This window comes from Mugil cephalus, chromosome 4 (genome assembly GCF_022458985.1).
Source record: "Mugil cephalus isolate CIBA_MC_2020 chromosome 4, CIBA_Mcephalus_1.1, whole genome shotgun sequence".
In the NCBI taxonomy this organism is placed as follows: Eukaryota; Metazoa; Chordata; class Actinopteri; order Mugiliformes; family Mugilidae; genus Mugil; species Mugil cephalus.
In genome coordinates, this window is record NC_061773.1 from 29,672,996 (window position 1) to 29,690,875 (window position 17,880).

The 17,880-nt window shown below is 42.0% G+C and overlaps 2 protein-coding genes across 2 annotated transcripts in view; both read right to left on the bottom strand.

Moving 5' to 3' along the window:
• Positions 1-17,880, bottom strand: part of LOC125006460 (nuclear factor 7, ovary-like) — a 1,183,669-nt gene that overhangs the window by 761,569 nt on the left and 404,220 nt on the right. The window lies entirely within an intron of this gene.
• oser1 (oxidative stress responsive serine-rich 1) lies at positions 750-6,909 on the bottom strand. The gene is made up of 4 exons (XM_047582525.1): positions 6,551-6,909; positions 5,262-5,371; positions 3,383-3,499; positions 750-2,050 (listed from the first exon to the last, which is right to left on the bottom strand). The coding sequence occupies exons 2-4, from the start codon at positions 5,336-5,338 to the stop codon at positions 1,129-1,131; spliced, it is 1,116 nt and encodes a 371-aa protein (XP_047438481.1). The 5' UTR covers positions 5,339-5,371; positions 6,551-6,909; the 3' UTR covers positions 750-1,128.

The following is a 17,880-nucleotide window of genomic DNA, read 5'->3' on the forward strand; positions in this document are numbered from 1 at the left end:
GCATTTCGCCCTGATTGGACAGAGGCTCAGCGACGCGGGAACAACGTCCAGTTGGCGCCGTCTGATTGGTCCACAGCATCAGCGTGTTCTATTTCAGTTGTATGCAAATAGTACGGTGTCCACAATAAAATAAAATAAAATAAAATAAAGTAAAGTAAAGTAAAGTAAAGTAAAGTAAAATAAAATAAAATAAAATAAAATAAAATAAAATAAAGTTAAGTAAAGTAAAATAAAATAAAATAAAATAAAATAAAATGAACGAAGAACGAAGAGAGATTTGGAAATGAAATATTGATCATGTATGTAAGAGGAAAGATGACTTGAAAGATGTTTCAAATAAAATAAAATGATAATCTACAGTGTATGTAAAAGGAAAGACGACTTATAATAAGAAATAAAATAAAATAATGAAAATCATAATTACTACTCTTGTCAACAAACAAGCTGCAGATCAATAACAATAATGATAATAACTACAGTCATTATAATTTTCACTGTATAGTAGCTATTTTAGATTTTAGTGCCCATGTATGGAAATGCAAAAATAAAATGTCATAAATAATAACTGCAGTTATTGTATAAAAAATATTATTTATATCTGAAAAAGACGTCCTAATAAATAAATAAATAATTTTATTTAAATAAATGTGACTATTCCCAATAAAACCTCCTCAAGAATAATAAAACTAAAGAATGAAATCGTTGGATTCCAATAATTAAATAAATCCAAGAAAGAAACAGTTCAAACGTCGGATGAAAACATTTTGCTTCTTTATTGAGTGAAATGAAAACCAGACATGAGACTTTCAAGATCACGACACCACAAACAGAATCACCGCCCGTCTTCGTTTTCCTCCACCTTCCTGCACGACTCTGCAGCCAGAGCTTTGGCAACTTCATTTTTTTATTTTTTTTGTAAACTGAAAATCAGAAAAACAAACCGATCCACAGAGCACGAAAGAAAAAAGGAGATGAAAGGTTGAAACTCAGAGAAGAAAAAAAAACGAGGGAACGTAAAGGAAACATTTCATCCTGGGTTCAATCCGTTAACGTTGTATATTCAGAATCCTGATGACATTCCTGCAGAGGAGCAGAGAAAGAATCCTCCTCACCGTATTATTTCCTCCTCTAAGTGTACATCATCTCAGCCATGTGTGACATCTTCTTGGGGATGTATAGATAATACTCCATGTAGCCGGAAAGGTCCTCTATCGTGATGTCGTCCACGTAGGCGCGAGCTTGCTCCGAGCACGAGCGTGGGGAGCCCGATGAAGACGAGGAGGACGAAGACGAAGGAGGAGGAGGAGGAGGAGCCGCGGCGGCGTTAGCGTTAGCGCTCAGTGTTCTGGACGAGTCCTCGAGGGCCGGGAGGTTCCTCTCGCACTCAGAGATGACGCTGCGGAGGCCTGTGAAGGAGTAAACCTCCACGCCGCTCCAGCCCCGGTGGCCGCCGCGGCAGCGACACGGAGGCTCCGCCCCCTGCCCCGCCCCCTGCGCCCCCCCGCTCTCCTCCCGGGGCTCGGAGCTGCTCCTCTGGGAGCAGGAGCAGCTGCTGTGGCGCTCGGACAGAGACCGGAAGTCGGCGGCTTCGGCGGGTCCGGATCTCGGAGGCGCCCCGGCTCCGGACTCGGCTCCGTCGCAGGCACTTTTCTTCAGGGCGGCGCCTTCCTCGCTCGGCCGGGAGTCGCCGGGGCTCACGCCGTCCTGCCCAGAGGCCGGGGCGGCGGCGGGAGGGGGCACCGCCGGGATTTCTCCTGTGTCGTAACCAGCACAAGATCCGAACACCAGAGGGGAGGCGTGGCCGGACGTGGCCGAGGGAGGGGCCTCTTTCTGGGCCGGGGGCCCCGGGGCCGGGGTCAGTCCGTCCACCGGGGGCCGAGGCTCCGCCGGCTCCGGCACCGCCAGGCGCTGGTGCTTCAGGCAGCCACTAGGGGGCGACAGTGCAGCAGCAGCGCTGCAGTAGGTGAACTTGGGCGGGTGGAGGATGGGAGACTTTGACCTGCGGCGCCGCTGGGTCCTGGACGCCCCACGGGAAGATTTCCTCATGCAGCTGAAGGCAAAGACAGAGCAGACGATGTTAGTACAGTAACGAGTCAACACTTCACAGACCTCAGACTAAAACTAGAGAGTTCACAGAGACTGAAACCATCTGAACGACATCCACCAGCCTCACGTTTGACCCAGTAACAGAGGTTCCCAACCTGAGCCCTGGTTTATGTGTCACATCAGAAAAATCCCACAGCACCAACTAAAAATGTCACAAAAAGTGTAAACACTGAAATAATGATCATCTACTCATCGTCTGTGGGTGTTTTCTTGGAAACGTGGCTCAGATAGAGATTTTCCCCTCACACTAAGCAGAACAGAGTCATAGTAAATCAGCACCAGGACCTTCATCTGGGTCAGAACCGTCCCCAGGACCCGGTTCAGACTGATCCTCTGCTCCAGTATTTATCCATCTCTGTTCTGCTGTTGAATGGCAGCAGGTAGATGGACGGGTTCATTATTTACCTGCTGCCCTCTAGTGGACGAGGGTTTAATCGTTCTGTCCCCGTATGTCGCTGCTACAGATGAACCAAGGCTAATTATAGAGTAAATAAATAATTTGTTTAAGTGGACTTGGATCATTTCCCACAGCACAGTGGTCGGGCATCACTCACCAAAGCTACGTCACTTCCAGCCGCATTAGTTGAGAACAGGTGAAAGATGTTCTGAGCTAAACTGGCAAAGCTGCAACATTAGGATGTTTTACAGAAAGAGCAAAGAACCGAACATCTAGAGCAGCAGCATCAAACTCAGTTTAGTTCAGGACCCACATTCAACCCTAGTTTCATCCTAAGGGTCCGGACCAGTAACACAACAGAACAATAACCTATAAGTTACAACAACTCCTGACTTTTTCCTGTCGTTTTAGTGCAAAGAAGAACAAGTAAATTATGAGAAAGTTTACATTTAATGAACTATGCTTTAAAAAAAATCTATTTCTTTTGATAAATCAGTGTAATCTGGGCTCAGTGTTGTGTTGTGTTCACTTCTCTGAATAAAAATGTGGATAAATTAGAGACAGAAGTTATTTTCATTGATAAATTATCATCCTCTATGTAATTTCTGCACGTTGGTACAAATTCCTGCTGCGGCTCAAGTTAGATCCTCTGGTTCAAAATGTTTGTGGTTTTCTAACTTTTTCCTGCTGGGATTTGATGGTTTTAGGTCCAATGTGTTAACACAGTTTGTCAGAATGAAAAATAACTGGAGTCACACAGGTGATGATGAGCTACAAAGAATGAAACCAAACCAGGTGAAGAGACTTTAAGATGAAATATGAAGAGAAAACCAGAAGGAGTTAAAGTCTAAATGTATATATGAGTTAAAGCCATCGTACCCGTGCCAGTTGTCCTTGTTGCAGCTGAGTTTAGGCTTCACGCCGCTAATCTCCAGACAAGCTCGCGATGCGACTCTGGGAGCCAGCGCCTCAGAAACACTCACAGCTCCGGGTAAACTGAGAGAGAAAGGAAGGAAGAAAGAAAGACAGACAACTTTAAGCACAGGGTCAACATTTAATAAACTATATGAAACATCTAAACATCTAAAACCTGAATGTCCTAAAACATAAGGCGTGTTGAACGTACGGTGGCTCATCAGGGTCTATTTTACTCCACGGTCTCATAACGGATCTGACACATTTTCCAAACATATGTTTCAAACAGTAAAGCACGTGAAACTATTTATGTTGTTGACGAATATAAATTTACGTTACTGTAACTTTTTAAAAGCTGATGTTTGTGCTCCTGATATTTAGACTGTGAACATTTACAATCATACAGTATTTAATTAAATACAAACACTCTTCTAATTTACTTGTTCTTCTTTGCACTAAAACAAATAGAAACGTCGTAACTTGTGGTTTATTATTCTGTTGTGTTACTTGTTCAGCTCCTTTAGATCAAACTGGGCTGAATTTGGCCCCTGAACTAAAATGAGTTTGACCCCTTAATTTAAATAAAACTTTATTAAATATCACACACACATGGTCCAGAAAAAGGCCACGTTGTGTTTAGTTTTCATGTTTATGCTGCTGAGTGACTTTAATACGTGGGAAAGAATAATAATTAGTGAGTTTTCCATGAAGACAGTGAACAACACCACAACAGAAACAACAAAACACTAAAACTCTTGTGAAATCTTGAGGGAAATTTTACATCTGATATAAATGAGTCCAGACTCAAAGCCGGTTAAAACATCGTTGGAGACGTTTTTCATAATCTTTTGTTACGTTTTAAGTCAGTTGTTCATTAACTCCTGGATGTAAAGAGCAGTTTTCATGTGGTTTGTTTTAAAGTGGTCACAGTTAACTGGCTTTTCTTTTGAAAGATCTGATATAATTTCATAAAATCCTTTTTCCTACAATTCCTGGTTTTTGCAAAAAACACATTTCACAAGAACTCACAACGAGATCTGTGAATTCATGAGATTCAGATCAGGACACAAGCTCCAACTCTGAGCAGTTTCAGGATTTAACAAGTAGAAGAAATGGACGAAAGAAAAGACACGAGAAAGACGAGAAACCAGAGGGAGAAGATGAAGGAGACGCTCAAAAAACTCTGGACCCAATGACGACGTTTCAGTTTGGAGGAAATATTTTTTTAGAACAGAGAACATTTGTTTTCTAGTTAAACCTTATTCTCACAGGACTAGTTTTATCTGGAACTTCTCGTCTGTAATGATGTTGGAGGTCGTCTGTGATCTTAATCCACGTCTGTAATTTGTGTAGAATAATCTCCGCTCTCTCTGGTAAAACAAGGGTCCTGAGATAAAACTAAACTACTGTGAAACAGGCATCTGTGTTTTTTCACTTTTTCCAGACGATTTTCTGCGTCTTGTCTCGTCCTGAAGATGTTTAATAAATCAACGTTAGGGAGCAAAGTGGACACGTCTCTGACCCTTTCACCCATTTAGACCAGGTATTAAATCCACCATTAATGTGTTCATCTGGCTTAAATAATGACAGGTCCTTGGTCATTTCTTTCCTGGGATCAGTAGAATTAAAAATATATATTTTATTAACCATTAGAATTTGGATAAACCTGCCTCTGACACACGGTGGAGTTAGTTTATCCATGTGAATAAACACATGTAACCTGATCCTGGGGGTTAATATCTGAACCTCAGGACTCAGGTAAAACTCATCCAGTAACAACAGGACGACAGACAGTGAAGACAGACAGAAACAGGGAGTTTCTGAGCTGGAACATGAATCCTACCTCTCGGCATCGACCCTCAGCTTCTTGAAAGCCGTCTGCAGCGTCTCCTCCTCGCAGTCCTTCCCTCCTGCCTCCATGGTGGGAGGAGGACGCTCGGACCAGCCACCCAGCTGAAACACAAACGCACCACAAACTCAACAACAACACGATAAACGTCCAGGCAGCTTCAGAGGAACAACAACTTCATTAAACGTTCAGTCCAAACACCAAAAACATTCCAACAAATATAAAGAACAATGGCACTTTTTTATTTTAAAGATTTGTCCTGTTCTTGCATATTATATCTTCTTATGTTCATCAGGTAACCAGTGAAGTAATTCTAATCTAAATGGTGTTACCTGTTATTTAACCTCGCCCACTGACTGCTAGGCTACTACAGGGTGGCCAGAATATTAGGGACATGTCCGTTCAATAACTGTACGAAATGAAAAGCAGGTTTAATCAACAGCTAAAAGCTATTTTAAACCAAAGCCAGAACCTAATGGAGACTAGATTTAGACCAGATGTAGGAATGGTTTCACTACTGTACCTAATGACTTATGTTTTAGTTTTGGAGGATGACCACACTGAACAACACGTGTGAAGAAGCAGTAAATTATAAATGAGACCGTTTTCTGTGGGTTTTGACACGTTACAGACAAAAAAAAAGACCAATTATATATAAAACATAGCAATTAGGCTCAGTTTAAAGTCTCTAAAGATCAAAAAGAAACGAAATCAAACCAAATCACGAAAATAATAAATGACCAGACATTACACAGAAACGCTTTTAAATGATCAGACTCAATAATTTGACAGTTTTCTTTCATGTTATAATTTAAATTAATAATTTATGTAATTTCAAGTTATAATTTTGGGGGTTTTCTGGAAAAAAACACCGGACATAAATCAGCTTTACATGTATGTGGTTAATAATCGGAATCACTCACAGGGAAATAATCAATCATCATAATATAACAACAAATATAACAAGCTGAGCTTTCTGAGCCAATAAAAAGGCAACATATGGGACAACTTGTGGACAAACAGGTAAAATATTGGGAGTTTATTTCGTTTCTAACTAAACTGGCCCGTATTTTCCCAATAATCCCCAAGAAAACAGCGCTGACAATGTCAGAAAGGGTTGTAAACACAGGTCCTCGCCGCCCCTCACACCCTGCTAGCTAATGCTACTGGCTAATGCTACTGGCTAACTGCTCTGCTAGCCGCTAACCTACACAACTTACAGACTTTCAACGGCTCTGAAATGATTTTAATTCTTATAAACGCACTGCACGGGTGGCACTCACGGTTCAAGATCTCCTGGCCGAGGCGATGAGAGAGATTTCAAAGGCATAAAGGGCCAGCTAGCGAGGCTAGCTCCAGGCTAACGGCAGGCTAACGGCAGGCTAGCAGCTCGATGCGCTAACTCCCCGCAACTGTCCGTAAACAAAAATAAATAAAAAAAACGTGTGTCTCGCGGGGAATGATGGCGCATGGACGGTTCCGCTGATATCACGGACTCTCTGACTGATTAACCGGGATAGAGAGGTAGGAAAAACGGGTAGTTTGAGGCCTATTTCTGCTCTTTTCTGCTCCGCCGCTTGTTTACAGTCGAACCGTCGCAGTGACTCTGCAACAACGCTGCGCCGCTGACGTCACCGGCCCGAGAGAAGGAAAAAAAACACAATGACGTAACTCTGAACCGTTTTAGCGATTTATTTAAATCTAATCACATTTAAACGTTTAGTAATAATTTCACCACGAAACCAAGCTAAGTGTTTATTATAAAAATATATATTTTTATTCCGTTTTCATTGAACTATTTATTCGTTTTAACTGTCGCTGCTCCGGGATATGAGAGAATGGGGGCGGGGCTACATCACAGTTACATAACCGGGACCCGCCCCCTGAACCTTTAACGATTTATTCTGATTTAATAAAATATAACGTTTAGTCTTAACTTCACTCCGAAGTAAAGTTGTCTATTCATTAGAAAAATTATTTTATTATTATTTTTTTTTCTTTAAATGTCACTACTTCCGGCAATTTATTTTAATTTAATAAAATGTAAACTTTTAGTATTAATTTCGCTCCCATTACAAAAATAGATGATCCTTATACGAATAAAAATAAATAATATATATATATATATGCACTGTGTACAGTGTCTGTGATTGCTGAATGTCTCTGCTGTTAACAATGATAATTTCCCCACTGTGGGATGAATCTTATCTCTGGTCTTATCTTAATTAATCCATCCTTGATAGAAAGGAGCAGATGGGGAACTATTTACTTAAAAAGCAAGAACTTAATCATAGCCTCTCTTTGCATCTTCGTCAAGAATTTTCCTTTAACTCTTTATTTGGTGTCTTTAGCTGATAAACCAAGAATTAACCAGAACAGAAAAATCAGCCTGAAATATTAAACAAACAAACAAAGGAACTGTGAGTCATGGTGAGACATAAGTTCTCTGTATATCACTGTGACTGGTAACTTCTAGGACAAAAACTATTTGGGTAGTTCCTGCCATCAGTCTGCCTGCAAAGTGTTCCTGTAGTTCCTGGTGTCTGCCTGTAGATGGCAGTGTTCCTGTAGTTCCTGGTGTCTGCCTGTAGATGACAGTGTTCCTGTAGTTCCTGGTGTCTGCCTGTAGATGACAGTGTTCCTGTAGTTCCTGGTGTCTGCCTGTAGATGGCAGTGTTCCTGTAGTTCCTGGTGTCTGCCTGTAGATGACATTGCTGTAGTTCCTGGTGTCTGCCTGCAGATGGCATTGCTGTAGTTCCTGGTGTCTGCCTGTAGATGACAGTGTTGATTTAGTTCCTGGTGTCTGCCTGTAGATGGCAGTGTTGATGTAGTTCCTGGTGTCTGCCTGTAGATGACATTGCTGTAGTTCCTGGTGTCTGCCTGTAGATGACAGTGTTCCTGTAGTTCCTGGTGTCTGCCTGTAGATGACAGTGTTCCTGTAGTTCCTGGTGTCTGCCTGTAGATGGCATTGCTGTAGTTCCTGGTGTCTGCCTGTAGATGACAGTGTTCCTGTAGTTCCTGGTGTCTGCCTGCAGAGTGTTCCTGTAGTTCCTGGTGTCTGCCTGTAGATGGCAGTGTTGATGTAGTTCCTGGTGTCTGCCTGTAGATGACAGTGTTCCTGTAGTTCCTGGTGTCTGCCTGTAGATGACAGTGTTCCTGTAGTTCCTGGTGTCTGCCTGTAGATGACAGTGTTCCTGTAGTTCCTGGTGTCTGCCTGTAGATGGCATTGCTGTAGTTCCTGGTGTCTGCCTGTAGATGACAGTGTTCCTGTAGTTCCTGGTGTCTGCCTGCAGAGTGTTCCTGTAGTTCCTGGTGTCTGCCTGTAGATGGCAGTGTTCCTGTAGTTCCTGGTGTCTGCCTGTAGATGACAGTGTTGATTTAGTTCCTGGTGTCTGCCTGTAGATGACAGTGTTCCTGTAGTTCCTGGTGTCTGCCTGTAAAGCCCAGTAGTTCCTGCTGTCTGCCTGTCTGCCTGTATAGGACAGTATTTCTGTAGTTCCTGCTGTCTGCTTGTATAGGACAGTGTATGTGAAGTTCCTGCCTTCTCTTATTAGTGTCACAAAGAACTTGAACTCTTTACTTTCTGAGCATCTTCATATCAGTGTGGCTAAATAAAATGTTTGCTTTTTTTGCAGCAGTAAATTTAATTTCAAATCCCTGAATAATGAAAATGATTTTTCAGACACATTTGTTATTTATTTATTTTTTTGAACAGAAAGTAATGGTCAGTTCGCCAAGAATCAATAAAAAATAATAAATAAACAATACATTTGCATTTGATCACTTGCCTCCAGCAACTAGTGACATAAGTTATTTTAAATATCTGATAGTCATTAAATAAATAAATAAATAAATGATGAACCTGTTTCCAGATGTTTTGATGGGAAGTTAAAGACTTGTAGTTCTCACTAATGAACACTGGGGGGCAGCACCAGCCCCAGGTCTGCAGAGTTAGTGCTGACCTGGAACCTTTGAGCAGGGCGTGAACACGCTGAGAGACGTGAAGCGACCAAACCGGTTCTGGACCAAAGAGAAACTCCAACAAACAAAGAGGAGGGAGGGAAACACACACATCAGGACGCCATGTTTGTTTTTCAGTGATTCCTCCACCTCTGTATTTCTCCCTGTCATCATCACCTCTTTATATCAAGCCCAGATCAGAGAAGAGGAATAAACCAGAGTCCAGGAGGGTTTCCATGAATGTGATGATGATTCTATGAATCAGGGATTTGTCTCATGTTTGTGCTGAAGTGTGTGATGACAACAGATGAAAGGAGCTTTGTGAGGAGCTCAGAAAAAGAGTTGTTGTTGCTCATCAGGCTGGAAAAGGTTCCACAACCATCTCTAAAGAGTCTGGAAGCCACAAATAATCCACAGAGAGTCAGACAGATTGAAGACGACTGTTCCCCTCCACAGGAGTGGTCCACCAACAAACATCACTCCATCATAGTGGGAGAGGAACCAGAGGAACCCAGGGGAACTTCTAAGCAGCTAAAGGCCTCTCTCACATTGGCTGATGTTCATGTTGATGAATCCACTCAACAACCAAAGACACTGCTCTCTGTCCACAAAGAACATGTGGGACAATGTTTAGTGGACAGATGAGACCAGACACCATCAGCATCACTGAGCTGAAGGAACCTAAATATCTGATGAATGTGTCCAGGTGTGTTTGATATTAAACCTGTATTAACTTTTTGTAATGGTGCCACGATGTTAAATAAATAAAATACAGAGGTTTTTACTTTCATACAAACATTTTACAGTAACTGGTCCAGACCACACGTCCTGCCAGCCTCTTATTTCCTCACATTACTGCTGCAGATTCCAGAGAAATGTTTGCACAGCAGCTTTTACTGTTGGGTATTTTCCTGTAACCACAAACACACACACACACAAACACACACACACACACAGACACACACACACACACACACACACACACACACACACACACACACACACAGATGTCTGACTAAACGCAGATAATCTCAACTCTGCAGTCGACGCTGACTTCCTCCCTCTGCGCTGCCGTTGTGTTTCTGTGTAATTTTTATTTTCGGCTGAATGAGCCGAGGGGAAACCCAGAGAGAAGCCCACCTCAGAGCCGACGTCCTGCGCTCACAGCTCAAAGCTCACAGCTCACAGCTGGTGAGAAGATGCCACCTTGTTTGTGGTTGTACCTGCAGCTCTTAAGAAATTAAAGTCGGGCGGGAGTTTTCTCAGCGCTCGGTTTTGAAACCACAGAGTGAAGCGCTTCACGCTCTCAGCAGCTTTTTAGACGCTTCGTGCAGGTGATGCGGCTCCAGGTGGAGCTCAGTTATTGGAAGTGGAAGACAAAGTAAAAACATCTGAACAGGTGAAAGTCCCCGTTAGACGTACGGTACTTTCTGAAGACAAACCTGAACTCAGCGTTTTGTGGTTTCAACGCTTCTCTTCTTCTGTCTCTGCACATTCAGCTGAATGAATTCACTGGACTGCTTCCATTTTATTCTACTGTGGCCTTGACTTTAGCAGAAAACACAAATATCAGCCTCCATCATTTACAGGTACAAAACATATACTATAAAATACTATAAAATACTATAAAACCAGCAACAAAGTCAAAATAAAATGACCCAGAGCTCAAACCTGCCGAGGCCCCGGCTTCTGTTCGGTGTTTATCTTTAATTTATCCAACGACCTAAGAAGTATAACTTGTTTATTTATTTTATAGGGACTTTAATGCACATTAATGGACTATTCAGGCAAATATGACTGATTATAGCAACAATGCTAATTAGCATCCTCAGGAAACACAGAAACATGATGAGACATAGATAAATATAAATAAAACGTCCTTATATGTGGACATGTGGGATTATTTCACCGTATATCACAGTAAAGTCACCAGGAAATATAAAACAGTTTATTTTAATATCTCAACATGTTTGTGCAAAAGCAGAAGCGCAAACAACCACATTTGTTTTTACACTGTTCAAATATCAAATTTTTTTTGAAAAGTGAGAGATTTTGCGTGTGAGGAGCTTCTTGAATGAATCAAAGCGTCTGACTGTAAATTCACTGGAGGTTGTGCTGATATTTCAAACTCTCTGTTTACTCAGGACACGTTTCACAATCACTGTGTTCACAATGCGCTCGACAAACAGGAGAAACTCTGAGGGTTGTTTCAGATCTTTGATCCCTCAGTGAGCAGAGATCTGGTTCACAGGAAAACACCTGAGGCTGGATTAGTTTTTGTGCTGTTTAAATATTAGTTGTTATTAGGACGTAGAAACGTACACAACAACCACGATGTGATGCACAAACACGCTGCTCAAAAAGAACATTTCTACAAGACAACTGGGTCAATGTTTAGTGGTAAAGATGAGTCCTGATACTAGCATCATGATGCTAACGGTGCTGATGCTAACAGTGCTAATGCTAACAGTAGTAACCAGACTGATCTGGTTCCAGTGAGTGTTTCATTAGCTTAGCCTCCTTAGCTCTATAGCTGCATGGATGGAAGTGAAGCTTCAACACGTCTGAGACCAAACGTTTGTCTAAAGTTTGTCTGGACTTCACCTCTAAAGATGCAACAAGGAGGAAACACCTGGAATTGGACTCAACATCTGACCACACATAGCATTAGCATTAGCATTAGCATAGCATTTTATTAAAGGGCCAGAGATGTAGCATCTCTGATGCCTGACAGACCCCACCACACTGGTTCATTATTATTATTATTATTATTATTATTATTATTATCATTATTATTATTATATTGGTCCATTTATGTCTTAGTCTTAGTTATATTTATATTATTTAAATTAATAATCTGTCCAACCAATAAAAAGTTTGTATGTTTTCAGTCTTTAAGCATCGGTGACGTTTCAGAAGATAAAACCTGACCCAGACCTTAGACTTAGTGGCCAGATGAGACCAGAGTAGAATAGTTTGGTTTAAATGTTTGGAGATGAACCAACACTGCATTCCAGCATCAGAACCTCATCCCTCCATGACACATGGGGGCGCTAATGTCCTGGTTTGGGCCTGTTCTGCTGCATCTGCTCATCATTGATGGACCAATGAACTGTGAATTCTACCAGTGAACTCTGAAAGAAAATGTCAGGACATGAGTCCATGAGCTGAATGTGAAGAGAAACTGGTCATGGAGGAAGACAAGGAGCCCAAGAACACCAGTGGTTCTCCAGAAGAACCAGATGAATGTTTAGGAACAAGTCAAAGTCCTGACCTTCATCCAGTAGAAATGTTGGAGCATCAGCTGATGAGAGGAAACCACCAACATCTCTATGAGCTCATGAGTCAGAGTCACAGACTATTTATAGATATGTTGTAAATACCTTTTGTTATTAGTAGCTTAACTGTTGTTGATTCATTCTTATTATTATTATTAATAATACTATTTCATTTGTTTAATTGTTGACTGGAGCCCAGGGAGAGTAGTGATGATGTAATGAGGATCCGAATAATTAATTCTACCACTGATGTGACACCATCAACTAACACGTGACAAAGTGACTGAGCTCATAACAAAAAAACAACATTTACATAAACACAACGTTACATAAGTTAAATTCTTTGTGTCACGGTCAAAGTCTCCAGCTTCACTATGAGAGTAAAGTCATAAAGTTCAGGAATCAGGTTCAACAGCTTCAACAAATCAAACCAAAGTGGACGAGTCTGAATCGTTTCTAACAACATGTGTTTCGTCATGTGTTGTGTTTTTCTGATTCATTTCCAGACTGTTTGTTCCTCCTCCTCCTCCTCCTCCTCCTCCTCCTCCTCCTCCTCCTCCTCCTCCTCCTGCTCCTCCTCCTCCTCCTCCCTTTCTTGGGCAGGAATGCTGGACGTCAGATCAGGTTCCTATAATGTCGGCGATGAAAAGAGTGAAACGGATTCTGTTTCCAGGCAGAAACAAAGAGCAGCAGCTCAGCAGCAGATGATGGAGGCGGAGGCTGATTTAACCTCCTTCAGTCACAGACATGTTTGTTCTGTGATCAGCTCCTTGTTTTGACATGAGGGCGGAGGAGGACCAGACTTTATTCCAGTTATTAAAAGCATGTGAACCGTTAAAGTTCCTCATCGGCTCAGTGTTGTTGTTGTTGTCTGGTCGCACAAAGGAGGGAAACGTGTTAAACACATAAACACGGCCGCGTGTCGTTTAACGTGATCAACACGTGTTAATTAACACAAACACACAGACACAACAGGATCAGGTTAGAACCGGTCCAACGTGGGTCTGGTTCTGATATAACAGCTGTTCATCACGGGTACGACATCAGTCAGTGCTTTACATCCACAGTTTAATGGAAACTCACCTTTCTGAATGTTTACATGCAGCGGAGAAAATCTAATAACTGACGGGAACATGTTCTCCTCCTCCACACTAGGGGGCGATACGTGTCTTTTCAGCGGGTTAATACCACGTTAATACGAGCCCCTTTAATTTCACCTATTACGTCATATAATAAACAAGAGTCGTTCATGTGTTGGACGGACATTTAAACAACAACCAGATGGAGAATAGTGATTTATCGGGATTCGACCTCTGAGCCTGAGTTGGAGGTTTGTTTGTTCTGTTCCTTCTCCTCTAAACACGTCCACATGATTCTACATCTACAAACTAACATCAACACAACAGAACCTCTGACGCTTTTATAATTAAACCGCTTGGTCCTCACTAGGGTTGTGGAGGTGGGTGGAGCCTATCCCAGCTGGCGTCAGGTGAGAGGCGGGTCCAACCTGGACATGTCTCCAACCTGGACATGTCTGCAGTCCATCGCAGGACTGACACTGAGACACTGAGACATACAACCATTCACACACAGGGTCCGTTTAGATTCACCAGCCTAATGAACATGTCTCTGGAGGGGGAGGAACCCGGAGAGAACCCACGCAAACACAGCGAGAACATGCAAACTCGCCCAGAAAGACCCGAGCTGGACTCGAACCCGGACCTTCTTGCTGCAAGGCATCAGCGCTAACCACCGAGCCACTGTGCCGCCCTTTTTTATTTTATTTTATTTTGTTTTGTTGTGAGGAAGGAAGATGGTGGAAAAGCTCAATAAAGAACCTGAAGGTTTATTTATGTTCCCACCACAAACGTCTCAGAGCTAACGCCTGTTAGCACGACACATGTAGCCGCTAATATAGGAATATATTTATATAAAGTAGGGCTGTCAAAATTAACACGTTAGCATGTTAGCACGACACATAACGACACATAACACGTTAGCATGTTAGCACGACACATAACGACACATAACACGTTAGCATGTTAGCACGCTGACATGGACACACAGGGGGACACACAGGGGGACACACACAGAGGGACACACAGGGACACACACAGGGGGACACACAGAGGGACACACACAGAGGGACACACAGGGACACACACAGGGGGACACACAGAGGGACACACACAGGGGGACACACAGGGACACACAGAGGGACACGGACACGTCCTAAAGTGTCCTCCTTCACAGTCATTCAGGACATTCCAGTCATTCCTCTGTAATTCCTCCGCACTGTCTCTCACACTTCGTCCCCTCTTGTCCTCCTTCACCCCCCATGTCCCCCCATGTCTTCCTTCACCTCCCTCTGTGTGTCCCCCCATGTCCTTTCTCGTCCTCACTCCTGATTTAATTCAACTGGAACTGAACAGAAACTTATTAATGGAGGAAATCTGTGTTTTAATGTTTAATGATTAACTGGTTTTTACAAAAAAGGAGGAGGAGGAGGAGGAGGAGGAGGAGGAGGAGGAGGAGGAAGAGGAGGAGGGAGGAAGAGGTGGAGGAAGAGGGAGAGGAAGAGGAGGGAGAGGAAGAGGAGGAGGAGGAGGAGGAGGGAGAGGAGGAGGAGGAGGAGCAGGAGCAGGAGGAGGAAGAGGAGCAGGAGGAGGAGGAGGAGGAGTTAAAGATAGAAACTAGAACCAGTTTTAAATGTCGTTCACTGGTTGAAGATACTGATGCAAATGAAAAGTGACCTGATGTTTGATAAGAGTCAGAATTTCCCCCGGAACACGAACACATCCCGACATTCAAAGCACATCCAGAGGAAAGAGAAGACGGACATGTTCCACACGGAACCCTCCAACAGAAACATGTTCCACACGGAACCCTCCATCAGAAACGTGTTCCACACGGAACCCTCCATCAGAAACGTGTTCTAGTAGGAACCCTCCATTAGAAACATGTTCTAGTAGGAACCCTCCATTAGAAACGTGTTCCACACGGAACCCTCCATTAGAAACGTGTTCCACACGGAACCCTCCATCAGAAACGTGTTCCACACAGAACCCCCCATCAGAAACGTGTTCCACACGGAACCCTCCATCAGGAACATGTTCCACACAGAACCCTCCATCAGAAACATGTTCCACACGGAACCCTCCATCAGAACCGTGTTCCACACGGAACCCTCCATCAGAAACATGTTCCACACAGAACCCTCCATCAGAAACATGTTCCACACGGAACCCTGCATCAGAAACGTGTTCCACACGGAACCCTCCAACAGAAACATGTTCCACACGGAACCCTCCATCAGAAACGTGTTTTAGAAGGAACCCTCCATCAGAAACATGCTGGAGTTTCCCATATAAAATATAAAATAAAATATAAATATCAATATAAATCAAATGAGTCGGAGGTAAATGAATTATAAATATAAATAAACACTAAATGAACCAGTGTTCTGTTCCTGCTCCTCCTCCTCATCTTCATCATCTTCATCATCATCATCATCATCTTCATCATCATCTTCATCATCATCAAGGTGCAGAGACATTGAAACGAGTTGAAAGGTGAAGAACAACAGAACCTGGAGCGACTCGTCCTGGAAATCCCCCTAAATGCTCCTGAGGACGAGAATCTGTGTGAACACGCTACAAAGATCAAATCACCAATAATGACAATGAGATCAAATGTTACACTCAGTTTGTTCAACACATCACTTCATCTCCTTCATCTCCTTCACGTTCTGAGGAAAATCCCCACGGTGACGATGACGGAACCAAAGTCCCACAATTAAACAAACAGGAAGAAAATTCACCTCTGATCATTTTAGATCCTGAACAAACGAATCTTTCACAACCAGAATCACTGTGAAATGAAACTTCTTCATATTCAGAGCTGTTTAAAAGTAGCTTCATGTAGTAGAAATTTATAAAGAGTAGAAAAATATCTCACATCATTCTACATCCATAATAACGACTCATGTCAACAGACGCCTGAATATTGATCCCAGTGTTTCCTGGTTTAGAGTTTAACGCTCTGCAGATATTATATTATTCATTTATTTATTAGTTATTTAACCGGGTTAGTTTAGTCCCACTGAGACCTCTTGATCTTTTTCCCAGGGGCCCTGAAGGCAGCACACAGAGGATACACTTAGAAACAAACTACACATAAACCACAACATACTTCATAAAACACTTTTACCCTGAAGGCTGATTTATGGAACAACCAGGAGGAAAATCTCTAAAATTCCTTCCTTCCCTCCTTCCTTCCTTCCTTCCTTCCTTCCTTCCTTCCTTCCTTCCTTCTCTATCCGTAGCCATCTGGCTCTTTATGTTGTATATTGTCATGTTTTTAATCTACTTTGCATGAACAGGATATATTTTTATATTTTTTAGTTGATTTTGTTTAGCTGCTGCGTCGCTGGCGTCTGAGGAAGGAAGGTAACTTCCATCCTGTGCTCGTTATCACAGGATGTATGACCACTCTGGGCTTCCGTACTATCTCACATGCAAAGACAATGAACCGATGAGCTCAGATCTCCAAAAGATTTCACCTGTTTCTGTTTTACATCAAAAATAAATAAATAAACAACAATAAAATCCTAAAAACACACTGAATGTTCTCCTGTAAAGGCCAGTGGTCATCAGCTAAAAGTCCTGGATATTAAAAGAAATGTTGTAGATGTTGTAGATGTTGTAGAAGTAGATGTTGTTGATGTTGTAGATGTTGTAGATGTAGATGTTGTTGATGTTGTAGATGTTGTAGATGTTGTAGATGTTGTTGATGTAGATGTTGTAGATGTAGATGTAGATGTTGTTGATGTTGTAGATGTAGATGTTGTAGATGTTTTAGATGTAGATGTAGATGTTGTAGATGTTGTTGATGTTGTAGATGTTGTTGATGTTGTAGATGTTGTAGATGTTGTAGATGTTTTAGATGTTGTAGATGTTGTAGAAGTAGATGTTGTAGATGTAGATGTTTTAGATGTTGTAGATGTTGTAGATGTTTTAGATGTTGTAGATGTTGTTGATGTTGTAGATGTTGTTGATGTTGTAGATGTTGTAGATGTTGTAGATGTTTTAGATGTTGTAGATGTTGTAGATGTTGTAGATGTTTTAGATGTTGTAGATGTTGTGGATGTAGATGTTTTAGATGTAGATGTAGATGTTGTAGATGTTGTTGATGTTGTAGATGTTGTAGATGTTGTAGAAGTAGATGTTGTAGATGTTGTAGATGTTGTAGAAGTAGATGTTGTAGAAGTAGATGTTGTAGATGTAGATGTTGTAGATGTTGTAGATGTAGATGTTGTAGATGTAGATGTTGTAGATGTTGTAGATGTTGTAGATGTTGTAGATGTAGATGTTGTA